The sequence below is a fragment of the Podarcis cretensis genome, assembly GCF_951804945.1.
Source record: "Podarcis cretensis genome assembly, chromosome: 18".
NCBI classification, from domain to species: domain Eukaryota; kingdom Metazoa; phylum Chordata; class Lepidosauria; order Squamata; family Lacertidae; genus Podarcis; species Podarcis cretensis.
Genome location: NC_137188.1, coordinates 2818236 through 2846210, shown reverse-complemented (window position 1 = coordinate 2846210; position 27975 = coordinate 2818236). Strand labels below are relative to the sequence as shown.

Below are 27975 nucleotides of genomic sequence, written 5' to 3'. Positions count from 1 at the left end.
GCCTGTTGTCGTAGCGACCAACCAGGTGCCTTTGGACAACCTCAGGTAGGACTGGAGCGCAAGAGCAGCTGTCCCCTCCAATGGTCAAGGACAATGGGGAGTCGAACATCTGGAGGGCCACAGAGGTTCCCCATCCCTGCTATGGAAGGAGGTCCCCTGGAGGCATCTTGGTGTTTTCCTGTCCTAAGAAGTCACATTCATTCTGTATGCAAGAGATGGAGGAGTGCCTTCGTTTAGAGCAGGACCTTGAGAGACCTGCATCCCCCCAGGAGTTATACAGAGTCAGACCCTTGGACCCACGAGCTCAGAACTGCCCACTCTGACTGGCGGTGGATCTCGAGGGCTTCAGGCAGGAGTCTCTCCCAGCTATACCTGGAGAATGCCTCTCTTCAGAAGAGCAATTCGCCCTGAGAAAGGAGACAGGGAAAGGAGACAGGGAAACCAGTGGCCCTGGGAGGAATGCCTCTCTTCTGAAGAGGAATTCTTTTCTGAGAAAGGGGAATGGCTCTTCTTGGATTAGGGATGGGGAAAACATGCATCCTCCCAGGTGCTGTTGGGACACCCAAGGGTGGTATAATAATAATAATAATAATAATAATAATAATAATAATATACTATCCATATACTCTGGGTCGCTTCCAGCACATATAAAAACACAATAAAACGTCAAATATTAAAAATGCCCTGATACAGGGCTGCCTTCAGATGTCTTCCACAAGCTGTGTAGTTCTTACTCTCCTTGACATCTACAGGCCACCTACCTTTTCGAGGTGCTCATGTCCACCGGCTCGTCTCCCGTCTGCACCTCCACTTTGATTGTGGCTTTCATCTCCCCTCCTTTTAACAGTCCCTGGACTCTCCCAGATGTGGGTTCACTCTTCACCTTGAGGTCTCCCCCTTCCGCGTTGGCCTCGGGGGCCCCCAGGAGACCCCTGTCCATCTTCATCTTCTTGCAGTCCACGTCGTTCTGGCTGATCTCCCGCTCGAGGGCTCGCTTCTGACTTCGCGTCCGGCAAGCTTCTTCTGTCATTATGGTACTCTGATGGAGTGGGGAAGTGACACAAGGAAAGGAAAAGGGGAGGGAAGAGGAAGAAGGTAAATTCATCCAGGCAACACAGATCAGAGTATCACAACGTGTTGTTGTTTTTTATAATAGTAATAAAAAAGCAGCAGTTTGCACTAGCTGCTTAGGGAGTGCAAAAGTGGGTGCTCAGCTCTGTTTCAAGCAGAACTCACAACGCAATTCATGGGGAAATGGAAAAATGTGAAGTCAAAATGGGTTTTTGGAAATCAGGGGCAAGTTCACTGCAAGAAGATATGGAGACTCCCTACCCACAATTTTTTTAAAAAAACCTGCTTAATTTTGCTTGCCTCCCCCTCCCCTTTAAAAACCTGCCCCTTATCCTGAACACCTGCTTCTCATGACTGAAAGTTTCCAAGTCCCTCCTGGCACATCCTGGGGTTTGGAAAAGGCCCTGCATTTTATTTTTGTAAGGTACAGAGAACATGCCTTTTACTGCTAAAGAGATTACAGGCTTTATTCCGCCACCGGCCCTAAAAGCCACCAGAGAGAATGTCTTGGGGAGCCATTCTCTGCACCCCTCCCTCCCCACCGGTTTTGCACAGGAAGTGCTCAGAACTCGTGGAAGTAGTTGGGAGAGATTGGGGGGGGCTGTTTAAAAAAAGTTTTTTTAAAAGTGGTGGTGGGGTGGAGGGTTGCATTTTGCCCCCATCCTGGGGGGGGGCATGTGTTCCCTCTCCAACTGTACCTGCAAGACACACACACACACACACACACACACACACACCCCAAACCTCTTCTGATTTGGGGGTTGGCGTTGCGGGGGTGGGGAAGGGCAGGGAGCAAAGAGCTGAGTCAGTTTGTGATCCCATGACATCACTGGGTCCACACATGACCCTTTCCCAGGATTCAGTGGGAGAGACAAAGCACTTTCCAGAAAACCGGTCTGAACTGGTTCCAGACAACAAGGCTATGTGTTGTTAACCCCTCGCAGCAGAGAGAGCGAGCAGAGAGAGCGGCTGCGGCCACCACCGTCCCTGCATCTGCTTGTGGGTGGGGTGGGGCTGGGGGGCTGCAGATGGGCATTCCAGAAGACAGAAGACAGAGGGAATAAATGGGAAGGGGGTAGGGGAGACCACCCCACGGCGTGCTCTTAAAGGGGCAGCGCAGGTGGTGGTCAGCCGGCCGGGCTTGAGAAAGCCATTTTGGAGAAGCAGGGTGGGATGGGGTGCCCGTAAAAGACAGATATATTAAAAAGGGGGTGCAAAGTCAAGGACTAGGGGGTGTGCAATGAACACCATGAGCCCAGCCCCCAGGAGAATCACCCAGCGGGGAGTTGGCAAAGAAAAAGCAACTTTTCTCCAAACCAGGAAGGTGGGGGGGAGAGGAGGAAAGGCTTCCCAGGATGCATTGCACAGGAGGAAGAAACTTCCCCCTCCGTAAAAAAACAAGGTGGAGGCAGGAAAATAAATGCATTTGCCGCAGGTGGTCTGTCCCTGCAACGGAAAACCCTTCCAGACTTCACAGAGCCGAAGCAGCAGCGCATTTAGCAAACCACGAGGTCTAGGAAGCTGCTTTGTCAATTTGGGAGAGAGCCAGGATTCACTGGCGCCCAGCCCACTGGCACCGGCTGCCAGGGGTGCCAACCTGAATAAAATATTGAGGGGGGGGCAGGTAAGCCCCGCCCCACAGAATCAATCACATGCTTCGGTGAATGCACACTGTTTGAATGGCAATGCCCATCAACTTTGGAGAGGGGTGGCCCCCCAAATATTTTATTGGGGCCCAAGGGACCTCGGCCCCTAGGAACTGGCTCCTCATATCAAGGGGCTTCGCCACCCCCCTCCGCAGATGGTGTAGGGACTCCCCCCTCCCTGCAGGCAGCATAGCCAATGGTTGGGAGTGATGGCAGTCAGAGCCCAACATCCGGGGTGGGGGGGGTGGGGTTTGCAAGTGCTCTCCATTCCCAAAGCTCACAATTTGTCTGCAGAATTTAGCACCCGAAGAGAGCTGCAGGTGTGTTGTTTGTTTGTTTGTTAAACTGGTACAACGCCCTGTCGGGGCGGTGGACAGCACAAAGATGCAAAACAGAAGCACAAAATGTGGTATGAATAAAGTTGTGTTTGTGTGTGTGTGTAAAAACCTTGCACAACCGGATCCCAGCAGGACTTTAGGAGGAAGGAGAACTGGACCTACAGCTACGCTTGAAATGTTCCTTCCTAGGGGTAGGGAAGCCACAAAACTCCTGGGCAGAGACTCCTTTCAATGGCCAAGGAGCCTTCCAACTCTGCAATTCTATGATTTAGTGGTTAGTTCAGCCTGCAAACTAAAGGAAGAAGAAAACCTCGCAACCTTTGTCAGTTTCAGCCTAGTTGCCTCTTTGCAATTATTGACTCGCCACTTGCCTAACACCTGCCACCCCTTTTCCTGTCTGTCACAATAATGGGGGACAGGCCCTTCTATCACCTGGAAGACAGGAAGTTGGGGTTTGTTTGTTTGCAGCCCCAGAAACATTTTTTTTAATACCCCCAACCACCTTCCTTTAAAGAAATGGAGACAAACCTGGTATAATTCAGGCAGCGTCTTTTCCAGCATGGGGTGCCTGGTGACAGAATCCTATCACATATTGACATAAATTCACCTCCTGCTCGGAAGAGAGGCGAAGGGAAAAGGAGCTTGCGGGAGAGTAATACCGCTTTCTTTCGCCACTGCAGGGAAGGTTATAAGGGAAAGGAAAGAAAAGAAAAAGCAAAGGGTATATTTCAGTTTATGAAGGTAAGGAGAGCCCTGCAGCTGGCTAGACCAGAGGGGAGTCCCATTGAGCCCGACATCCTGCCCTCACAGTGGCCAACCAGAGGCCCCCAAACAGAAATACGCAAGCAGCAGCAACGATACCCAGCAGCTCAGCCAGCTCAGAGAAAAAGAAATCGGGTATATACAGACATTTCCATACATAGCTGCCACTACAGCCTCCAGAGCGAGTTCTACCTGCTGTCCGGAAAAAAAGAAATCTTTCTTGATCCAAAATGGTCAAAGGCCTGGAAACGATACCTTATGAGGAACGGCTAAGGGAGCTGGGCATGTTTAGCCTGGAGAAGAGGAGGTTAAGGGGGGATATGATAGCCATGTTCAAATATATAAAAGGATGTCACATAGAGGAGGGAGAAAGGTTGTTTTCTGCTGCTCCAGAGAAGCGGACACGGAGCAATGGTTCCAAACTACAAGAAAGAAGATTCCACCTAAACATTAGGAAGAACTTCCTGACAGTAAGAGCTGTTGGACAGTGGAATTTGCTGCCAAGGAGTGTGGTGGAGTCTCCTTCTTCGGAGGTCTTTAAGCAGAGGCTTGACAACCATATGTCAGGAGTGCTCTGATGGTGTTTCCTGCTTGGCAGGGGGTTGGACTCGATGGCCCTTGTGGTCTCTTCCAACTCTATGAATATTCTATGATTCTACAGTGGAGGCATGCTTATTATTTGAACATGTTCCTCGTTTACCCAAGCATTTGGTGGTGGCCGAAGAAAGACTGTTGCGGGCAGCCCGAAGACCACTGGATAGAAGAATGCTGTAACAGCTCTGAGATGTTTTTAATTGCAATTGCTTTAAAAATGTTTCAGCTTTATTTCTGGATTGCCCATCTCTCTGCTGCCCTGGGCTCCTTCGAGAGGAAATGGTGGGTTAGGATTATGACAGGCGCAACTGGCTTTGTGGCTAGGCCTACCTTGCAGGGCCATTGTCTACAGCAGGGACAGGGATGTTGAAGCCTGTGTGGGGTGGGGGCAAGGCACTCTTCCCCTTGAGTGTTTTTGTCTGGTTGGAGTCATAGTTGGAAGGGACCACAAGGGTCATCTAGTCCAACCCCTCAAACGCGGGAAGCTTTTGCCTAATGTGGGTTTCGAACCCACGACCCTGAGAGTCACAGTCTCTCAACCAACTGAGAATTGCCCGGGAATCCCGATCGCGCCTCTCGCTTGCCTGGATGCATGCAGAGGGGTATGTGAGAGTCCATGTATAGAAACAAGCTTGCTTTCGGAAAAAATATCAATGTCATCTGAACAGCAGCAGCAACAACAACCTTGCAAGGGAGGGCCACATGCACAGACCTCTTTGAGCTCCTTCTGGAGGAAAGTAGGGGTGCAGGGAGGATAAACCAAACAAGCCATTGAAAAACAGAAAGCCACTCAACTTAGCATGCAGAACGGCAGCCTCTCTGGACAAGAACCAGGGCTGTTGCCTCCAGCACTAACGCAAATCAAAGCCTACATCTTAAGGAAATGGGTCTCCAGAGAGAGCAGAATGCTGGAGAGGCGAAAAAGAATCCCCACTAGACAACCAAGGAAAAACATCGGTGTGTAAGGAAGGCGAAGAGAACAGGGCGATTCCATGGCTACCAGGCAGGATGGCTGCTGTTCTGCCAGCACGGTCGGAGGTGGTAAATGCCTCTAGATCAGGGCTTCCCAAACTTAATTCTCCAGCTGTTTCTGGACTACAACTCCCATCATCCTTAGCTAGCAAGACCAGTGGCCAGGGATGATGGTAATTGTAGTAAAACAAAAACAAAAAACCCCCACCAATAAACAGCCGGAGACCTAAGTTTGGGAAACTCTGCGGTCTGGATTCCAGTTGTGCTTGTGGGCTTCTCATGGGGGCATTTGCCTGGCCACGCTCAGGAGAGGACGCTGGGCTGAATGGCCTGATCCTGCGGCTGCAGGGCTCTTTTTATGTGGCAAGCGCTCAGTGCAAATAGCTTGCTCCAACTTTCATTTACAAGCTTTTCAGCATCAAGTGAAACAAAAGTTTCTTCCGCCTGGACCTTTTTTATTACACTCTTCCTCCCTGGATCCTTTATAAACCCACCCTTTCCTTATTTGTTCTGTTGAATCAGAATCGTAGAGCTGGAAGGGACCCAAGGGTCATCTAGTCCAACCCCCTGCAAGGCAGGAATCTCAGCTAAAGCATGAAATTGTACCTGTGGACATACTAAAATATGTGTGTTTTTTTAAAAAAGGAAGGTCCCTCCTCTCCCCAAGTAAACAGAGTAGTCTTCTTGCTTGTAATAAATAATAATAATAATAATAATAATGATGATGATGATGATGTTATATATGTTTTAGCCTTAAAGAAAAGCAGAAAATAAAAGTTTCTCTCCTTTATGAAGCAGGTCTCTTAAAAAAACAAAAACACAAAAAACCCCAGCGCATTTTCCCTACATTCCTAGAATTATTTGGAAAAAGAAAAATATCAGATATTACAGCTCATATTCCGGAATGTAGCTGTCTTCAGTTCTACTCAGAGTAGCTCTTTGAAAATAATGTTGGGCAGGACAGTGAAGTCTAGTCAGGTCTACTCTGAAGTAAGACCCATTAAATTTGCTGGGGCTTACTCCCAGGTAAATAAGGTTTAAGGATTGCAGCCTAACTAGGTCCATTGATTTCAACCAACCTACTTACAGTAGGACTCAAGTTGAATAAAGACTGACACTTATTTTAAAAGGCAAGTTCTATTTCATTAACCTGATATGTATGCGCATATATATATATATATATATATATATGCTATGTCTGAAGAGAGAGAAATCAAGTTGCATTTTGGGATTCTTTTAAAAAGGTGTGTGTATTTGGAGTCAAAGCTTTAAAAACAAAACAAAGGGGGGGGACTCTACAGAGTCGAGCTTTGAGCTGCAGCACACAAAGGGTTAAGCCCTGCCATCTTCATGCCATTCACTGATATGTCCATTAAGGGTGTTACATAACAAAATGGCAGACCTTAACCCTTCCTGTGCCACACATCCCCATCGCTTGTCAGTCACAGGAGCCAGGCTGAGTTGAAAGCAGCATGAGGACACAACCAAAATACAAAAAAAACCCCCAACCCCACCTTTTTTCGAGGGGGGGAGTGTAGAGAAATGGGGGAAAGAAAGGACAGTGGGTGCTTTAAGGAACCCTACCATGCCTGCAAAATAAATAAAAGTTGGGGGTGCATAAGTTTTGGGTTTTTTTAAAACATTTTGTTTGGTTATTCAGGATTAAAGCTAATTAGAAGTTATTTAATTTAAAAGCCACAGGGCAGTGTGGAAAGATTCTGAAACATGTTGGTAGGCAGTATGTTTAATACTGGGGGGGGGGATGTGGGGGGGGCAAAGGGGACACAGTGCCTCCCAATCTCAGGGTCAGGGAAACTTCTGTGTCCCTCCAGCTGTTGCTGGTTTCTCAGATCTCAGTAGCTCCCCCCACATTGTTTGATAGTGTGTGTGCGCGCGTGCATGTACATGTGTGTGTGGCAATGGGAGTTGTAGTACACCAGCGCCTGGAGGGCCATGGAGCTCCTGCCCTTTGTGGATGGAATATGCATTACATGCGCATACAAATCCCTCTCCTTTACGCATAAGGAAGAAAACGGTGCTCTTGACCAGGAACTTCAACTACTAAAAAAAAGGGTCTGCAGCTGGGTCCTCATCTTGGTCGCACTCATATATGACCACAACGCAGAAGCCAGGCAGTGGATACGGGGAGAAGGAGGTAGTGTTTGATGCTGCTTTTTCTTACAGGGAAGTCCCATTGCAGGTGTCAAGTCCAACAAGTGTAACGTTAGCCATTACTACCATGCCAAGGAACTTGAGTTTCACCTCAAGTTTCCACCTGTTGACTTTCGGCAGCTGGTAGGAAAGGACTTGCCCCCTTACATACCTATGGGGCATAGCTGCCAACGTTTCCCTTTTTTTAATTCACTTATTCCAAATAGGATTCCTCGCAAGAAAAGGGAAAAGTTGACAGCTATGCTATGGGGTTAGGTCCTCCTTGCTCAAAGTCAGGAGGAGAAGAGAGCATCTGGGAGCAAGCAGAGAGGCTTCCCTACACACCCTACACACACACACACCCCCCCAAGGACCAGCCACCTGCATTTTACGGGTCCAGCCCTATCTGGGTCACTTAAGGATCATGGCAATTTCACTGCAACAGCCGGACTCAAGTGGCCTTGTTTGCCAGAGGGAGAAAGAGAGGGAGGGAATGCATAGGAAACGAGGCTGAGCACACCTCAAACGATACAGGGTGGACTTCCTATTCCTGCCTCTTGCTCTCTCACACACAGATTTTCCAACGCAGGAATATAGGTCTGTCGCATCAAGCAGCGTCCAGATTCCCTCAGCGCCCAGCCAGAGATGCCACGGGGGAACCCTGCAAATAGGAGATGAGCACCACCAGCCCTCCCTGGCAACTGATCTTAAACTCCAAAACTCAGGGGCTGTTTGAATTCCTCTCTGCCACCAATTTGCCTCCTTCGCTGTTTCCCACGGCAGAGAATTGCAAGAACTGGTTGTGCTCCTAACCAAAGGCTGCCCCTTAAACAGTCTCCAAGGTTTTCCTGGCTATATCAGAGGAGTTACTGCCTGTTCCTAACCGTGCCCCCCCAATCAATCACAAGAGGCGGTGCACACACACCATTTGAATGGCAATGCCCATCAACTTTGGGGGGCCTTAGCCCCTCAAATATTTTATTGTGGGGACTCGAAGGGATCTCAGCCCCTAGGAGTGAGCTCCTATGCTTGTGATGCACAGCTACTGCCTCTACAGCAGAGATGGGGGGGGGGGGGCTTGGGGGGCAAATGCGACCCACTGTCCAGCCCTTGAGGACTCTCTCTTTTTCCAGACCACACCCCTTCTCTCCCAGGCAATGCCCCTCGTCATGGTAGTCCTTTTGCCTGGTTGTAATAACAGAATCACAGAACTGTGGAATTGGAAGGCACCAAAGGTAATCTATTCCAACCCCTTGCAAGGCAAATGGGGGGTGGGGTGGGTTAGACAAATCTGCACAGGACAAGACTTATCAGCAGATACCAGCCACAGTCACTTATGTTCTCCCTCTACTGTTGCTGGGAGTTGCAAGTGGGGAGAGTTGCTGCTGTTCAGTGTTAGAAACTCAGATATATAAGCTAGGAGCCAAATGGCTCCGTAGACCAGGTTAGGCAAACTAAGGCCTGGGGCCGGATCTGGCCCAATCGCCTTCTAAATCCGGTCCACGGACGGTCTGGGAATCAGCGTGTTTTTACATGAGTAGAATGTGTGCTTTTATTTAAAATGCATCTCTGGGTTATTTGCAGGGCATAGGAATTTGTTCATCCCCCCCAAAAAAAGAATATAGTCTGGCCCCCACAAGGTCTGAGGGACGGTGGACCGGCCCCCTGCTGAAAAAGTTTGCTGACCCCTGCCATAGACCAAGGTCACAGTCGCCAAAACGAAATGTCTAGTTGCCATTCTGAGGTAAGTCGGCTCTAAATTCTTATTTTCCAAATGATGGACTGACTGTGACTGATTCTCAGTTAAACATCTGGCTAGTTCAGATGACAACCTTGAGCCAGGTTAAGAAGCTTTGAGAACTTAAAAGAAGAAAGGTCACTTTATCCAGTTCCCATATATGCCAGCCTATTCCAACCTTTTTTTCTTAATGGTTACTACTCAGACCATTCATGACGTGGGAATATTCTTCCCAACTCTGAGCAGGGCAGTGGGGGAAGAATAGACATGTTACAACAATTCACTATAACATTGTTCACTGCTCCTGCTCAGGCTGCACTGAAAAAGCATTTTGGTTCCTGAAATTCATTCCGATTGCGCAGATAAAATATAATGGATAGAATTCTACGAGGTTGGGTATTAGTGTGTGAAAACAGTCAAGGTCCAAGGATCCCCAGGCACCCACCTCCAGATGGTGGAGATGTCAGGCCACATCCTGGCACCCAGGCATCTTCCCTTGGTCGCAAGTGGCTGATAGCCAGGTGCAAAATGTGCCTGGTTAATTTCGAACCCTGCTGCTGTTGCACTTGGGTCCTGCTTTGGGTTTCCCAGTGAACATCTGGTTGGCCACTGCAAGAACAGGATGCTGGACTAGATAAGCCATTGGCCTGATCCAGCAGGCTGATCCATTTGGGGCCTAAGTTCTTTATCAGGGCAGCTTAATGTTTCTGGGGAAACAGAAGCTAGGGCTGGTCCCTGCAGATTGCCCTCCAGCAACTGTGGTACCTTGGAAAAAACAAAATGGGAGAGTCCAGCTTTAGTCGCCAGAACCAATTCTTATCATTTTTCTTTTTTCCAGACACCAGGCTACAGTGACATCTTAAAATCATCATCCTCAAGGATTGTCACCAACTAAGTTCTCCTCAGAGAAGGCCCGCTGAAATTAATGGATCTTACACAGTCAAGTCCATCAGTAAGAAAATAAGAATAGCCTGCTGGATCAAGCCCATCTAGTCCATCGTCCTCTTCTCAACCAGATGCCCACTGTGGGAAACCCCAAGTCGGATTTGAACACATGGGCCCCTCTGGTCTCCTGAAAAGCATTTGCGGCCTCTAACTGTGGCTAGCAGCCATTGATCGCCTCCTCCTTCTCCATGAATCTGTCCAATCTTGCTTTAAAGCCATCCAAGTTGGCGGCCATTCCTGGGAGGAGTGAGCTCCACATTCCAGTTTCTGTGGATCCGCTCTGAGTTTGACTATTGTTGGGCTCAACCCTCCAAGTCACACAAGACAGGAAGCTCCTACCTGTCCCAGCCGTTCATGGGTTCCCAGGAAAGGTCTGCTCAGTCCTTCCGAAGGTTGTTTTGGGGAGGGGGATCCCGACTACAAGAAACCTAGGGAGAAGGCAAAAGAGAAAAAGGTGTACTGGGTTACTGGTGGGGCAGGCAGAGATTTAGACAAGAGGTTTGTAGACTTTAAAAACATAACCTGGTCCCTGCTGGATTTGGCCAAAGGGGCCCATCTGGTCCAGCACCCTGTCCTCACAGCGGCCAGCCAGATGCCCACAAGGAGGACCAGAGGAACCAACTCCCTGCAGTGGCATTCAGAAGTATTACTGACCATGACAGCGGAGGGAGAAGATAGCCATTGTGGCTGATAGCGACTGGCTTTTTTAAAAAGAAGGGGTGGAGGATGGGAGCATGAACCCAACATGTTCCCTGTTTGTTTTGTATCCCGCCCTATACCCACCAGTGGCTACAACATAAAATCACAATATAAAAACACAGAATACACAATCAAAATAAAAACAAAAGCAGCCCAATGAACACTCTGATGCAGAGATACGAGTACCCTGCTGAAATAAAAAGCGTGAGCTGCAGAGCTCTTCTCATCTGAAGCTGCCTTGGAAATGCCTGAGGCCTTGTGGGAATTGCTGGGACACTGACTCTCGCCAGCCCCCCTAGGCGGCATGACCAATGATCAGGGGTGATGGTGGAACTTGTGACCCCCACACCATCCGGAGGGTCCCCACCTTAGTTTGTTCCAGGCTTCCCAGTCCAAAGGCCACATTTCCTTCTGAGGGTTTCCACCCCCTCTCTATCCTGTATTCCAGGGTTTCCCAAACTTGAGCGTCCTGCTGTTTTTAGACTACAATTCCCATCATCCTTGACCACTGGTCCTGCTAGCTAGGGATGATGGGAGTTGTAGTCCAAAAACAGCTGGAGACCCAAGTTTGGGAAACCCTGCTCTATTCAAATGAAGACATTATTATTAATTGCCTTTACACCCCACCTTTTCCTGCAGGGAGCTCAAGCTGGTGTACATACCCCCCCCCCCCGGCATTTGTAATTCAAACAACAATCCTGTGAAGTAGGTTAGGCTGAGAGGTAGTGACTGGAGCAAGGTCACCCAGTGAATTTCCTGGCCAAGCAGGGACTTGAACCCTGGTACTAGCCCAACACCCTAATCACTACACCATGCTGCTGCAGAGTTCAAGGACATAGTCCAGCCAGGCAAACAAAGGTGCAAAGCAGGGCTGGGGGCTGGAGGGAGGTGTATGGCCCTTGAACCTGAGGCCCCCACCCCTGTGGTCTACTCTGACTGATGGTGGGCTCTTGAGGCATTCAGGTTGAGAGGGGTCTTCCCCCACCCCCAGAGGACCTGAGACCTTCTACATGCAAAGCAGGTGTTCTACTATGGGGACTGCCTTCTTTCAGAAGCAGTTTCTAATACGGCTTCAGCATTAGAAATTCAGGTATATAAGCTAGGAGCCAAATGGCTCCTTAAACCAAGACTGCAGTTGCCAAAATGGAATGTCTAGTTGCTATTTTGGGGCAAGACAGCTCTCCAGTTTTATTTTTCAAAGGATGGACTGACTGAGCTTTGAGAATGTATAAAAGCAAAGTCACTTTTATCCAGCGACAGTCCACATATCTATTGGCCTATTCCGACCTCTTTTTCTTAATGGAGACACGGACCGTTCATAACGTAGGAATATTCTTCCCAACTCTGAGCAGGGCAGTGGGGGAAGCAAAGACAAGCGACAACAATTCACTATAACGATGTTCACTGCTACTGCTCAGGCGGCACTGAAAACACATTTTGGTTCTTGAAATTCATTCCAATTGTGCAGATAAAATATAACGGATAGAATTCTACAGGATGCAGTATTCGTGTGTGAAAACAGTCCCAATCCACGGATCCCCAGATGGTGGAGACGTCAGGCGCCATCCTGGCACCCAGGCATCTTCACTTGGTCACGAGTGACCGACAGCCAGGTACAAAAAGCACCTGGCTAATTTCGAATATTGTATGGCTTGGCCCCAGGGGTAGAGAGAGAAAAGAATGCCTTAAAGTCCTAACAGAGTAGTTCTTTGGACATGGACTTGACATTATACTCAGCTTGAAAAGCAAAAATGAAAGGAAACGACCAGCGAGAATGTACCAAGGCAAGAGGCTCTGCTTTGAGCCAGGAAGTTGGTGGCTTAAGTATATCTATAAAAAAGGTGCAGCCCACCCACACCTGTCACCCACGCTGCTTTTTCACACTGTAGTGGGGGGCCCCCTCACAAAGTGGTTGCAAGGCTGTCCCTGGTACGGAAATGGCCGTCCCTGTCCCAGTGTGCTATCACTATGTGAGCCGTGCAGAACCCCCCCCCCCCGCCAATCCGAACCAGGGCACCTCCATTGCCAGTACTTGTTGGCCAGGATTCTTGGCTTGTATCTAACCTTAGCAATACTCAAAGAAGACCCATAGCATCAGAGAAAATGACTTACATAGGCCAATTAATTTGAATGCATCTGCCTTAGATACACCAGCCTCTCCGGGAGGCTTCCAACACATATAAAAACATATTAACATGTCAAACATTAAAACCTTCCCTATGCAGGGCTGCCTTCAAAAAGTCAAATACAGTGGTACAGTACATTGGTTTAAGAACAGCTTAGTTTATGAACAACTTGGATTAAGAATGCTGCAAACCCGGAAGTGGGTGTTTTGGTTTGTGAACTTTGCCTTGGAAGCAGAACATGTTCCGCTTCCTGTCAAGTATGTTCCATTTGTAAACTGAGTCCCCCGCTGCTATGGGAAAGCTCGCCTTGGTTTAAAAATGCTTTGATTTAAGAACGGACTTCCGGAATTGTAGTTTTATTTCCTTGACATCTGACGAGAGAGTGTTCCATAGGGAGGGCACCACCACCGAGAAGGCCCTCTGCCTGGTTCCCTGTAGCCTCACTTCTCGCAGGGAGGGAACCTCCAGGGGGCCCTCGGAGCTGGACATCAGTGTCTGGGCTGAACAATGGGGGAGGAGATGCTCCTTCCGGTATACTGGGTCAAGGCAGTTTAGGGCTTTAAAGCACCAACACTTTGAATTGTGCTCAGAAACATACTGGGAGTCGATGTAGATCCTTTAGGACTGGTGTTATATGATCCAGATGGCTGTTTCCAGTCACCCGTCTGGCAGCTGCATTCTGGATTAGTTGTAGTTTTCAAGTCACCTTTAAAGGTAGCCTCAGCTGGATGCAACCTCTTGTGGCAGTGCGTTCCACAAGCTAATCAGGATCTATTCTGCACAAATCATTGTTAGGAAGCTGTAGCTCGGTGGTCAAGCATCTGCTTTGCCTGGTTCAATCCATGACTTCTCCAGGGAAGGTTGGGAGAGACCTTTGCCTGAAGGAATGGAGAGCAATTCATGCCACTCAGTGCTGGACTCTGCATAAGGCAGCTTCCTATGTTCCCAGTATATGCAGCCAGCATGGGCACTGATCGGGGGAATGATAAGTAGGAGGCAGAGCCCAGCAACATCCAGAGCGCCCCAGATGTTCCTCCATCCTTGGCCTATATGGAGGGACACACCTCTGGGCTATAGATGGGCCCAGGGTCCTACTCTGCTGCACATATGGTAAGTATAATAGAATCAGAGAATTGTAGATTTGGAAGGAACCCCAAGGGTCATCTAGTCTAACCCCCTGCAATGCAAGAATCTCTTTGCCCAATGTGGGGCTTGAACCCACAACCCTGAGATTAAGAGTCTCATGCTCTACTGACTGAGTTATTTCAGCATCCATGGCGCATAACCCAAATGCTCACTTAAATAATGCTCAAGCGCACATCTGCAAACCAGCAAGTTACAGGTCGGGCAGATATATTAAAGAAACCCAATACTGGAGGGGCTCTGAATTCAAGCATCCACCCCACCCCACAAAAAACCCACATTTTAAGCAAGGAAACACACAAATTCCTGGCTTCTGGGGATCCAAGGTTAGGCTTGGAAAACCACTTGAATAAATCAACTCTCCCTCCCACCTCAGAAACTTGGGATGGGGCAGAAGTCCCCTCCCCCAACAGCTGTAGGAGACGAGAAAAACTGAGTAACTGGCAAAGGGTTCCTTTATACAGGGCCACAGATTATTTTATTATCACATGAAGCCTTGCTCTTCTAATTTAAAACAAACAAAAAACCAGAACAACAACATAAACGAGCCTCTCCTTGGGCAGAGTTTTGATCACAAGCACAGCTGACACAAACCCCCAACTGCACAGGATTTCAAAACTAGAGTTGGAACGCCTTTGCCCCACCACACACCCCCCAAAAGTAGCACGAGACTGAAAACACTGTTTTTCAACACACACACACCCCACTTAAAAACCCTTGTACCCCTTAGGATTCTGGAAGGATGGAAGTTGTGGATCTTGACAGGTTCTGTTGTTGTTGAAACAGGAAGCCCCTTTGGGTGTGCCAGGCGAGGTGCAGAGTGGTATCGTTTGTAAGATTTTATATATATATATATATACACACACACACACACACATATATTAGGTGCAATGTTTCAGAATCTGGTTCCCTTCCACTCTCATTCTGCTTTGCAAAGAAGAAATAACCAGCTGGCCGGCTTTCTGTAGGTTCCCTCCTCCTGTTTCCCGGCAAACTTCTCTCACGCAACCTCCCCCCCCCCCAAACTGCCTTTTTTTTGGGAGGGGTGTGTGTGATTTGCTAACAAGAGATGGGAAGAGAAAAAGGGGTCCAGCTTTGGGGTGCAGAAGGGAATGAGCAGAAAGAAGCGAGCCTAGCACCCTGGACCACGGAGCGGGGTGTTACCTACGCGCGGAAAGTGCCTGGCATCCCGAGCAGCTGGAAGCTGTTTCTCCCGTGGGCGTTTCCGAAAAGAGGAGGAGAAGGGGGAAAAGAAAGAAAGAAAGTAAGTCAGGGATGAGACTCCCGGGAAGCAGCTCTCCTTCGCCTCTTAAGGGAGCCAATAACAGGAGGCTGGCGGTGGTGCCCCTCTTGTAAGCTGGTTTTAAGCTTCCGGGGCAGTTGCAGGAATGACCTTAGGACTCTGGAGTGGGGAGGGAGGGAGAGAAGGGACCGTCTTCAAAGAGGCAGGATTGCAAAGCAAGATTAAGTCCCCCGCGCGCCCGGTGCCATCATGCACAAAAGCAAAGTGTGCTTGTGGCACAGGAAGGGGCTTGGAAATGGATCCTGCATGTGCCATTAGCGCGGCAGGGAGGGGGGGATGCCGCCCCACTGCCAAACAAGGCAGCCAGTCACTTACTGGGGGGGGGGGGGTTATTGTTGCTGCTGTCTTTCTGTATGCTTGTTTTGCAAAAGTCAGCTCCAGAGGATGACGGCGGTTTGGGATTTATTGGGGGTTAAGGAGAGCAGAGCGCGATCAGAGTCCCAGGAGAAGCGGCTTCGCTTTCGCACGGAGGACCCCAAATGCGAACTTGGGAAGCCGCTTTGTGTCGAGTCCACCTGGCTCCCGGGATTGCCTAGTGACTGGCAGCACAGGGGGACCTTCCTAGTCCTCACCTGGGTTTGCACCCAGGACCTTCTGAGCAGACGCTCTGCCACAAGGAAAGGAGGATTCCATGTCCTCATCGTTCTGAATAAAGTGCTGGTTCTACTGGGAGTGAAAGAAGGTGCCCAAGCTGACCAGTACTGTTTACACTGGCTGGCAGCAGCTCTCTCAGGTTTCAGACAGGGAATGCAGGTTCTCTACCAATGAGCTACGGACCCTCCCTAAGCAGGAAGCTGTCTTAAGCTGGCCAATGGTTAATTGAGCTGTCTGCACTGACTGGCAGCAGCTATCCAGGGTTTCAAACCGGAGATATTTCCAGCCTTAAGTGGAGTTGCTAGGGACTGAACCTGAGACCATTGCCCTTCCTTCTTAGGACATCCATGGCAGGGAGTGCTATTTTGCTGCCTATATGCTCGGCCATACCCTGGCTGGGGCTATTGTGAGTTGAGGTGGTCCCTTCAACATTCCTAAGAATGCTGAGTGGCTCTGGATATACTGCCTCTAACCATGGAGGTTCTGCTGGATCAGACCAAGTCCCCACACCCTCCAACCAGCCCAACTCAGGGAAACCCAGAAACAGGCTCTAAAGGCAACAGCCTTCCCTGGCATTTTTGCTCCTGGAACTCAAGAGATAAGACTGCTCTTCAATATGGAGGCTCCACAACAGCCACCACAGAATAAATCACAAAGAGATCTGCTAAGCGGACGGAAGGGTCCATCTAGCAGGGTGGCTTGTCACAAGAGGGAATTTCTCATAAGTTTCAAACAAAGCACTTTGAGACATGGGGTGGGGGTGGAAAAGAGAGATACAGGTAAATTGTGGTTTGCTTATGTTTCTGTTTGTTTTAAAAGGCTAGGCCCAAGATTAAATGGCCTGTTGCAACAGCTTTGCAAAACTCTGTAGGAGCAATGAGTGGTGGAGAGGTGTTTATGGGGATATTTCAACTAGGGAAGCTTTCGGTTTCTTTAAAGGTGATGTTTGCATACAATCCCTCCCTGCTGCTGGATCAGACCCAAAGGAGACCCACCTAATCCTGCATCTTGTCATCACAGTGGCCAGCCAAATGCCCCCATGGGATGCCCACAAGCAAGCAAAGACAACTCTCCCCTACTGTGCTTTCCAGTAACTGGCATTCAGAAGCACCTACTCTCTCCCAACTGTGAAGACAGAGCGTAAGCCTCCTCCTCCATGACTCTTAAATGGCTCCTTAAACCAAGGTCGCAATCACCAAAACAGAATGTCTAGTTGCCATTTTGGGGCAAGACGGCTCTCAAGTCTAATTTTTCAAAGGACGGACTGACTGCAATTGATTCTCAGTTAAACATCTGGCTAGTTCAGAGGAGAACCTTGAGCAGGCATAGGCAGACCTGGCCCTCCAGATGTTTTGGGACTACAACTCCCATCATCCCGGACCACTGGTCCTGTTAGCTAGGGATGATGGGAGTTGTAGTCCCAAAACATCTGGAGGGCCAAGTTTGCCTATGCCTGGTTAAGAGCTTTGGGAACTTAAAGAGGAAAAGTAACTTGATCCAGGGACGGTCCACATAACTATTGGCCTATTCCGACCTCTTTTTCTTTATGCTGACTGCCTCCTGCTCAGGCTGCACAAAGAAAGCATTTTGGTTCCTGAGATTCTTTCTGATAGCGCAGATAGAATATAATGGATAGAATTATACAGAACACGGTATTAGTGTGTGAAAACAGCCCAGATCCGAGGATCTCCAGGCATGCACCTCCAGATGGTGGAGACATCAGGCGCCATCCTGGCACTCAGGCCCCATCAATTGGTGGCCGATATCCAGGTGAAAATTATGCTTGGCGCCTGGCTAATTTCGAACACTGGTTCTCACAGTAGCCAACCATGAGCCTGTGGGGAACCCCCAAGCAGGACCTGAGCACAAGAGCACTGCCGTTCATGGTTTCAAGCAAGTGGAATTTGGAAGCAATTACTGCCTCTGACCATAGCCATGGTGGCTGGAAACCACTGATGGCCTGCTTCTTCCACCTCCAGTATGACAGTCTCATCCTCTTTAAGGCCACCCAAGCTGGCGCCCATCGCTGTCTCCTGCAACAGTGAGTTCCACAGTTTAACTCCGCACTGTGTGAAGGAGGATGGTCCTGAATCTTCCAAGGTTCAGCTTCCATTCATACCCATGAGAGAGGAAAACTTCTCTCTATCCACTTCCCCTATGCTGTGCATAATTTCATAAACTTCCAACAGTCTTACCTATTTCTCGCCTTTTCTCTACGCTAAAAAAAACCCCAAAGCACTTGGGGGGGGGGGAGTGCAGAGGGAGGCTGAGGAGGGGTGTGGCCTGGGGCAAGTTTCTCAAGGGGCAGACACAGAGGCTGGGGGGTTGGTATTTGGCCCCTCAGGGGCTGAGGTTCACAATCCCAGATTTACAAAGTGGTGTTGAATTTCTCCCTTCCAAGGCCACAAATGACAAATCTAGTACTGTATGTGCAACCGGGGGGTTGGGGGTGGGGTCGGTATTCTGTGTTATGAGCCACAATGGCAGCCCCAGGCCTCTGGAATCAAGTTACCAGCTGAAATCAAGACAGGGTCTCAGTGTTTTCTGCAGCTACTGAAGAATTTTGCTTTTAAGGCCCCCTTTCCTTGAAGCAAACATTAATTGTGCAATTGTAGAAACTGTACTTGTTGATTTTCAAGAGTTTGGGTTCTTTTTTCCATTTCATCTTATTGAATGCTAATTCAGTAGCTACCAACTGTTTATAAAATTGTAAGATAGGCTACTAAATAAACAGAATCTTCATGTGACAAGGAAATATACCCCAGAACATCAAAAGCTGGGAGAGACACTGGAGGTGAAGCCCATGGCTCTCCAGCGCTCCTTAATGGGCTTTGTGGAAGCATTTGATGAACTTCAGAGAGAAGCAGGATGCTGGATCTGTGCCTCCCTGCCACGCGACTGAAACAGAAAGCCTGCTCTTAAAATCTAGGAGTGTCCCACCATATGCTGAAAAGTTAGGTGATGATCCATCAGAGTATACAATAAGAACATCAGAAGCTGCCTTTTATCAGGTCAGCCCCACTGGCTCCATCAGAATTTCTACACTGACCACCAGCACCTCTCCAGCCGTGTCCGACATCCCCCAGGTGCATTTTGTGACTGGCATCTCCACCTAGCTGGGTCCTCCAGCTTTCTTAAGCAGGTAACCAGCAGAGCTTATTTATTACCTTATTTCCCCACCTTTTTCTCCAAGGGGTGCATGATTCACCCTCCCTACGATGACCCTGTGAGGGAGGTGACTGGCCTAAGGTCACACAGTGAGCTTCATGACTGCCTGGGGTTTTGAACCCAGATCTCCTAGTCCTAGTCTGACCCAAATCACTAGACCACACTTGCTTCAGACCTCACCTGGAGTACTGTGTCCAGTTCTGGGCACCACAGTTCAAGAAGGACACTGACAAACTGGAACGTGTCCAGAGGAGGGCAACCAAAATGGTCAAAGGCCTGGAAACGATGCCTTATGAGGAACAGCTAAGGGAGCTGGGCATGTTTAGCCTGGAGAAGAGGAAGTTATGGGGTGATATGATAGCCATGTTCAAATATATAAAAGGATGTCACATAGAGGAGGGAGAAAGGTTGTTTTCTGCTGCTCCAGAGAAGCGGACACGGAGCAATGGTTCCAAACTACAAGAAAGAAGATTCCACCTAAACATTAGGAAGAACTTCCTGACAGTAAGAGCTGTTTGACAGTGGAATTTGCTGCCAAGGAGTGTGGTGGAGTCTCCTTCTTTGGAGGTCTTTAAGCAGAGGCTTGACAACCATATGTCAGGAGTGCTCTGATGGTGTTTCCTGCTTGGCAGGGGGTTGGACTCGATGGCCCTTGTGGTCTCTTCCAACTCTAGGATTCTATGATTCCTAGAGTACTTTTGCTATGGGGCAGCTATATAAATTAAGTAGATAAATAAATAAATATGGGGAAAGCTAAATGTCACTTAGAGAAGGATCTGAAATATTTCCCTGGAAGTCTGAATTTGCTTTATTTTGGATTGTTTTATTTGATGTTTTAATGTGTTGTAAACCATTTTGAGGTTTTTCCTTTAAAATATAAAGCAGCACAGAACTGAACAACAACAACAACAACGGGGGGGGGGAATGGCGAGTAGACATTCTGCTGTGGTGACCACAACCCAGGTTAAAGGTGCCATCTGGCAATTAGCTTATATATATATATATATGAGTTTGCTACACTGCTCTCCAGGGTTCCAGGAAACAGCCTTTCTCAGCTCTTCCTGGAAATGCTGAGATCGAACCAGGAGCCATCTGAATACAAAGCATTACTCTGCCACCGAGCTACAAAGTCCTCAGTCCTCAATGTTCCGAATAGAGCTGATTTACACAGGAAGCCACCCTATACTCATGTTGCCCACACTGACTGGCAGTGGCTCTTTATTCAGTGCCATGAAGACTGCAATCTTGCGCTTTATTTTTAGGGAAGGGGCACAGGTGTACACACAAGGCACCTCTGGGTAGGGGTAGGAGAGATACCATATTTTTTCCGTCTATAAGTCGCCCCCTATTTTGGGAGACAGAGATGTATCCCTGTATAAGACGCACCCTAATTTCTAACATTATTTTTTAGGAAAAAAACCTAGTCTTACACACGGAAAAATACGGTATCTGCTGTCTGAAACCCCGGAGAGCCATGCTGCCAGTCAGTGTGGACAATACTGGTGTGGTCCAATTCAGCATAAAGAGTAGAGCTGGGTGATATATCGATATATCACCCCAAACCAGTTTGAAGTCCCTATCATGATATTGGTTTCATAATTCTTGACCTGGCAATATATCGTGAATCATGATGTCTGTGTGCGCGCGCACACTATGCAAAAATCACAATGTGGGGGAAACTGTGAAGCCAGCAAATGCATCTACACAGCTCCATCCTTATTTCAGACATTGTGATACATCAGCAGATCGCGATGTTTGGCTGGTGATATATTGCGATGTTGAAAAGCAGGTACCGCCCAGCTCTAACACAGAGGCAACTTGCTCTCATCCCAGCAAGCCCCTCGTGATGGCAGCCAGAGCTTTCCCGCAGCATCCTTGGCTTTCAGAGGCAGCAGGAGTTTTCGCTCCCGGTTCCCCAGTGGATTGCACAAGGAGAAGGCCTTAAAATGGTCACCGTAACAGTATGCTGGCACCAGCCCAGGACTTAATATAGCAGAGCCACACCCACTTCTTTGGGCCTGGTGTGTGTACGCGGGCCTGTGCGTGTGAGAATGGAGCTGCAATCGCCTCCAAAAGCAAAACAAAAAAGCCGCCCCCCATGCCATCCTCACCCACCACCAGGTCAGACACAGAGGAAAAAAACCACCCCAAAAGTTTGACATCCTTCCCTGCCTGCCTTCCCTTCACTAAAGGCGTGTGTGTATGTGTGTGTGTGTGTGTGTGTGTGTGTGTGTGTGTGTGTGTGTGTGTGTGTGTGTAACACATGCACAGGAAGAAGTTGGTTCACTTGCTGCAAGACAGAGGAGGAAATAAATTTAAAAAATGCATCTGGAAATGAAAAATGGTTCGTCCTGATGAGATCATAATCACTTCTTTTAAGAGGAGGGGTTTGCAGATGCCTGGAAATAAGTGTTTGGGCGGGGGCTCAGTATGGAGTGATGGAGTGCCCTGCAGCTGGATCTGGCCCAAGGGGGGCCATTGAGTGCAGTCCCCCCCCCATCCTTGCCAGATGACCCCAATGAGAAGGCCACAAGGAGGCCTGGGGCACAAGAGCCGCCCGCCTCGGACAGTGGAGGGAGACCCTAGCCCCAGTGGTCAGTAGCCCCTGAGAGACTTCTCCTCCATGTATTTGTCTTATTCATTCTATTTACAGAGTTTGTTAAAAGATCAACAATAATCCAACAACATTTCAGGCTTTGCAATCAGTCAGTCAACCTAGGACTTCCCCTCCCTTCCCTCCATGGTTTGCCCAAAATTTAAATTTGTGCTGCATATTCGTTACTCCATGTCTTCGCTTCTACAAAAAACAAAAAAAGCCACAAAACTCCACCGTCCTTCCCATTGCTGTTCTCAGTCAAATCCTATTTGTGTCTTAACACGTTTACACTGAGTTTTTAAATAATCTACAAATATTTTCAAAACCTACTCAAAGTCAGTCTCTTTCTTATCTCTAATTTTACAAGTCAGACTAGCCAATTCCAAGTGCCACTCCTCTTTCATAGGCACCGCTTCTCCCCATCATTTTTGTGCATATAGTATTCGAGCTGCGGTTGCTGCGTAAAGAAATAGATTTACCTGGTTTTTGAAGGGGACATCTGTTTCCATTATAAAGAGGCTTCTGGACTTTCTGGGAGAATTACCTTAAATATCTTTTTTATCTCATTATAGATCATTTCCCAAAAGTGCTTAGCCACTTTATGCGTCTATCATATGTGATGAAACGAGTCTTTTACTTCTTCACATTTCCACCAGATGTTTGACGCAGATCTATGCATCTTCGCCAACTTAGCTTGGTGTCAGATACCACCTGTATATCATTTGCATTCAGTTTCCCCTCAAAGTATAACACTTTCTCCATGATATATAAGCCAGGCACATGCAGGAGACAGACCCAGATGAAATGAGAGTCCTGCCAACATTAAAAAGACCAGCTCCATCAAGGCTCCTTTCCCACAACTGTCACCAAGAGGCAGCATCCCATTAGGCTGCCTCCGAGGGGGAGATAAGAAGCGGGACACTTTCCATCAGCAGCTGCTGAAAGACTAGCTCCATTCAGCACCTCCTGCCCCTGGACTCCTTCTATGCCAGCCGGCCATTCTAAGAAACTACTGTGTGGGAATCAGTGCCCGGGTTTGCTTTTTTCCTCTGCCCTCCCTGTCCCTTTTGCCTTCCATGCCGTGTTTTTGTTTTTATTTTAGATTGCAAGCCTTGGTTTTACGTAAGCCACTTGAGGAACCTTTTTTTGGCTGAAAAGCAGGCCACATTATGCTATGTTTTGTTATATTAATTATATTAACTTAATTATTATTATTATCCGGAGGCCCATTCGCAACATGTGCAGAACGCAACCCGCATCTGCACGTGTCGCAATTCACCGCTTCTGTGCATGATGTCATTTTGCACGTCCGCGCATGCGGTGAAACCCAGAAGTAACCCTTTCTGGTACTTCCGGGTTGCCACGGGATGCAACCTGAAAACGCTCAACCTGAAGCAAGCATAACAAGAGGTAGGACTGTACTATTATATCATATTATATTATATTATATTATATTATATTATATTATATTATATTATATTATATTATATTATATTATATTATTTTATTATTATATATTATAATTATAGTACCCTGCCATCTGACTTGGCTTCCCCAGTCACTTTGGGCAACTTCCAACAAATATAAAAGCATAATAAAACATTAAAACTCCCCTATACAGGGAATAGTTATCTTTCTTGTGAGGGAGGCTGTGTTTTTGTAAGCTTGCCCACTGAAGAAAAGAAATGCCCTAATCACTAGGGACAATCGTAATTCTGACAAATGCGCTTAAATAAATAAATAAAAATCAAACAACAAAAGCAACATTTCCTGCACTACAGAACGCAAACCAAGATCTGCTGTCTGACCATTTCTCCAACAAATCCCTTTCCTTTATGATAGGAAAGTGCTGGTCCCCTCCATCCACACTGGACACTTCTGCAATTGTTTTAATGCAAAGGAGAATTAACAGAGCTAGTAGCAGGAAGCATAGCCAGCTTCACGTGGCCTGGCCCTTCTGGAGGAATAGCAGCCCTTTTTTTTTGACTTTCTAAATTTCTCAAGAGGGAGTCGCCTGAACTCCTGTGGTTGCTAAGCAACCACCTTGGGGACCTTAGCTTGGCGGACACCATTTCAAGAGGTACAATAGACACCCCCCCCCCGCTATAATTATTATTATGTTCAAATATACACACACACACATTGCAGACAGGCAGGCTTTGTTTGTTTGTTGCAAAGTTTTGCTGCGGCCCTTAGCTTGGTACATTTGCAGCTCTTGTATATTTTGGGGGGGAAGGGTCCTTAAAAAGCGGGGAGAGAAAGAAAGAAAGAAAGAAAGAAGAGTTGGAGGGAGAGGCATTGAAAGGTGTCATTAACAGGAAAGTGAAGTTCTTAATTTAGCCACAAAGAGAGAGGAGGTTGGCGATTGCAGGTGGGGGAGGGGAGAGAGAGAGAGAAAAAAAAAGCATAATTAGCCCAGAAAAAGGTTTCCTGCTGGCTGGCCAATTTGCCTCGATTTTTTGGCACAGAGGGGACCAAAGTCAGCTAGCAAATGAGATGCAAGCCCTCCCCCCTCTCTCCCCACCCACAGATTTTGTGATGCTCAGCTGCCCAAAGGTAGCTCAAGATTCCTGCCTTTTGATGGGGATGGGCAAGATCCGCAAAGCCAGCATGGCTCACCTCACTTGTGGATCGCCCTTTGGGGGCATCTGGGTGGCTGCTGCTGTGAAAACGGGATCATGGGCTGCATGCCCCCCCCCCAGCATGATCCACGGGGAAATCCAGATGTTCTTGCAGACAGCTTGAAAAAGAGGATTAGACGAACTCATGGGGGAGGAGACGGCTGTCAGTGGAAGCTGAATACCAGTTGCTGGGAGCTGTAACTGCGGAGCTCTCAGGCTGCTTACAGGCTTCCCTTTGCGGGGATATGGCTGGACACTGTCAAGACAGGATGCCGGACTAGATGGGCCCCCTTTGGGCCTGATCCAGCAGCGGGCCTCTTCTGATAATCCGATTACGTCTATAGGATTGAGTTCTTGGCATGTCGAAGTGCATCAAAGCTCGCTGTTTGTTGGCTAATATTTTCAGCATTGGCAAAGAAAAAAAAAGGGGGGGGGTAAGTCTGCCATAGTTCCTGTGATTATTTGTACACCCCTTCCGAAAGGGGGGAGGACAGCACCCTCAAGGTAGTTTCAGCAGGTACCTTGAAAAGAATCCCTGAGTTTTCCTCCCAGTGACATCACACAGTCCATTTGGCTGCGCAGAGCAGTGACATCACCATGACATTAGCACATGACTCCCTGGCAGAGTGGACCAAGGCTGCAATCATAACCCCACGCACCTGGGCGTAAGCCGCATTAGAGTCAATGGGACCTACTTCTGAGTAGACATAGTTAAGAAATGCCCATCCTCCAAAAATTGCTGTTTGAGCACCAAAAAGATTGAAATAAAAAGCAGAGAACATTCGGAAATGCCTTATTTATCAGTTATTATTATTATTACAGGTAGCTAGACATGTTGCTCTGCCGTAGTCGAAACAAAATAAAAAAATTCCTTCCAGTAGCACCTTAGAGACCAACTATGAGCTTTCATGTGTATCTGAACAATTATGATTACATCTATGTATTCTACCTTTTCTCACAGGAGCTCAAGGTATGCATGACCCGCCTTCTCCCAATTCTATCCTCAGATGGGCGGGGTATAAATAATAAAATTATTGTTATTATTATTCTGAGCTAGATAGACCAGCGGTCTGTCTCAGTCAAAAGCAGCTTTCTAGGTTCTAGGTTCCTATTTAAAACTAGGACCATGAGGACTAGCACCTATAGCTTAGTGGTAGAGCACCTGCTTTGCAAGCGGGAAGTCCCAGGTTCAACCCCAGGCAGCTCAAGCTGGCGCTGGGAATGTCTGCTGCCTAAATCCCTGGACAGCTGCTGCCAATTGGTCTTGACAGCGCTGGATGGAGCAGTGGTCTGACTCAGCAGAAAGGCGGCTTCCGGGGTTCGAGGCTTCCTGAACCAACTCCCTGCTCCCTGAAGAACCTGTTGGGTTAGAAAGAGCAGCCTCAGAGGCTCTGCACTCCAACCACCTGAAGTCGAGTGGAAGAGGGTGAGCGGCAGGGCCTTGTCAGTAATGGGACCATGCTCTTGGAACTAATCTGCAAGAGAGGCGTCATGGCTACTATATTTTCAGCACCAGATGAGACAACAGGGCGTGAAAGCTGTATTTTAGCTCTTAAGCTCTGTCAGTGCTTCATGCTGGATTTTAAAACTGCCTTCTGTTTAGAGCGGAGTTTCCCAAACTTGGGTCTCCAGCTGGTTTTGGACTGCAACTCCTCCTATCATCCCTAGCTAGCAGGACCCGTGGTCAGGGATGATGGGAATTGTAGTCCAAAGACAGCCAGACACCAAGGTTTAAAGCCTTTGAGGAACTCTCCCCTCTGGAAGCCTGCCTGGTGCCATCACCGTCAGCTTTTAGGCTCCAAACTAAGACTCCCCTTGGCCTTTTTGAGAGCATGCTAGTGTATAATCTTCACCGCTGGCTTTTGAAACCTGAGATAGAATCATAGAGTTGGAAGGGACCCCAAGGGTCATCCAGTCCAACCCCCTACAATGCAGGAATATCAACTAAATCATCCATGACAGATAAACAATAATACTAAATAACAATAATACTCTACAATGGTGTGCATCTTATGGGTGGCTTTAAAAGGGAGATCGGACAAATTAATGGAGGTAAAGGCTATCCGTAGCTGCTAGACATGAGGGAGGCTATGCTCCATCTCTGCGCACCTGTGTTTCCAACAGGCATCTAGGTGGTCACTGTAAGAAAAGGATGCTGAACTAGACAGATGGGCCATTGGGCTGACCCACTAGGTCTCTTCTTGAGTTCTTACTAGGTTGAGGTTTTCCTTACTTTGCTATATGGTCAGATAAGCATTTTCAGCCATTCTGGGGCAAGGTTTTTTTCCGTTTTTGAATGTTTTTTATTAAGAGCATGCGTGCACGCGCACACAAAGCACATATGAACTACAAAGAACTATGATGACCATTTAGAGGCACTGTGGTCTGTCAATACTCAGTAGGTTCCAAAGATCAGCATATGGTAGAGGCAGCATGATTTATGCGTTCTGTTAACATGCATCATAAACCCTAGCTGATCAGACAGATCTGCCCCTCTTGCCCTTTTTATTTTTACTCAGTAGCTTTTATTGCTAGTGTGATGCTCCAACTTCCTTTTACTCCAAAAGTGTAAGACTGGATATATTACCCCAGAAGAGTGCTACTGTTAGTCTGGCTGCCACTAATGAGTGGCAAATCAACACCTTGCTTTTTAAATCCTTATTATCATCAATAAAGATATAGTATTTAGGAAATTTTTGCTTCTTATGTGTTGCTTTCATCTATCTTTTCAAAAATTGGCTTCTCCTTTATTTTTACCCATTTTGTATTTCATCTTGTTGCAAAGCCCCTTTGGGGCAAACCGACAGGCAAGTGTGAATAATAATAATAATAACAATAACAACAATAATAATAATATTGCAATGGTGAGAAAGAGGAACAGGTTTAGGAAGCCATTGCCAATGGGGCTTTTCCTGGGGTGTGGGTGCATGGTTGATGCTGAACCACGCCAATGCTAAATGCCAGGCCTGCATGACGTAGCCAAAGGCTGTCCCACCGTCAAGGAACCCTAAATATTGAACCTGCCACTTGCTCCTATTCCCCTGCGGCAGCGTTTGCCTGCCTGCCTTGTCCTCCCCATCTCCCTCCTCAAGGAGGAACTCAAGACTGCAAACACAGGACAGTTTGCCTTCTTTGCTTATTTCATTTTGTAAACTGCTATGCACACAAAGTTGCTACAGAGGTAAAGAAAAAGGAATATATGCAATTTTTAAAACTGCAATTTGTTCCTCTGCATCGTTTTTTAAAAAACGCATTTTGTAAGAATGATAAAGAGAGTCCAGCTTCTGAATCAGGCCGAAGAGATCCCATCTAGTCCAGCATTCTGTCCTCACAACGGCTAACCAGACGCCCCAAAGGGAAGATGGCAAGAAAGAAGTGAAAGCAAAAGCAGGTTTCCCCACTTGTTCCCAACAACTGGTTATGAGAGGTTTTATTGCCCCAGATAGTGGAGGGAGAACACAGACATCGTGGTCAATGGCAGCCTTAATTATCCATGGACTGGTCTAAA

General features: G+C 47.8%; 1 protein-coding gene across 8 annotated transcripts in view; it reads right to left on the bottom strand.

Moving 5' to 3' along the window:
- Positions 1–27975, bottom strand: part of GATAD2A (GATA zinc finger domain containing 2A) — an 80306-nt gene that overhangs the window by 26854 nt on the left and 25477 nt on the right. For 4 of the 8 annotated variants that reach the window (XM_079960652.1, XM_079960651.1, XM_079960658.1 and 1 more), the window contains exons 2-4: positions 10557–10645; positions 3584–3729; positions 762–1039 (exon numbers count right to left, since the gene is read on the bottom strand). In XM_079960652.1, coding sequence (XP_079816778.1) covers positions 762–1039; positions 3584–3616 — 311 coding nt within the window. In that variant the 5' untranslated portion in view covers positions 3617–3729; positions 10557–10645. Of the gene's footprint in view, positions 1–761; positions 1040–3583; positions 3730–10556; positions 10646–15353; positions 15518–27975 lie in introns of those variants that run through there. The other 4 variants (XM_079960656.1, XM_079960655.1, XM_079960653.1 and 1 more) reach the window with 3 other exon arrangements.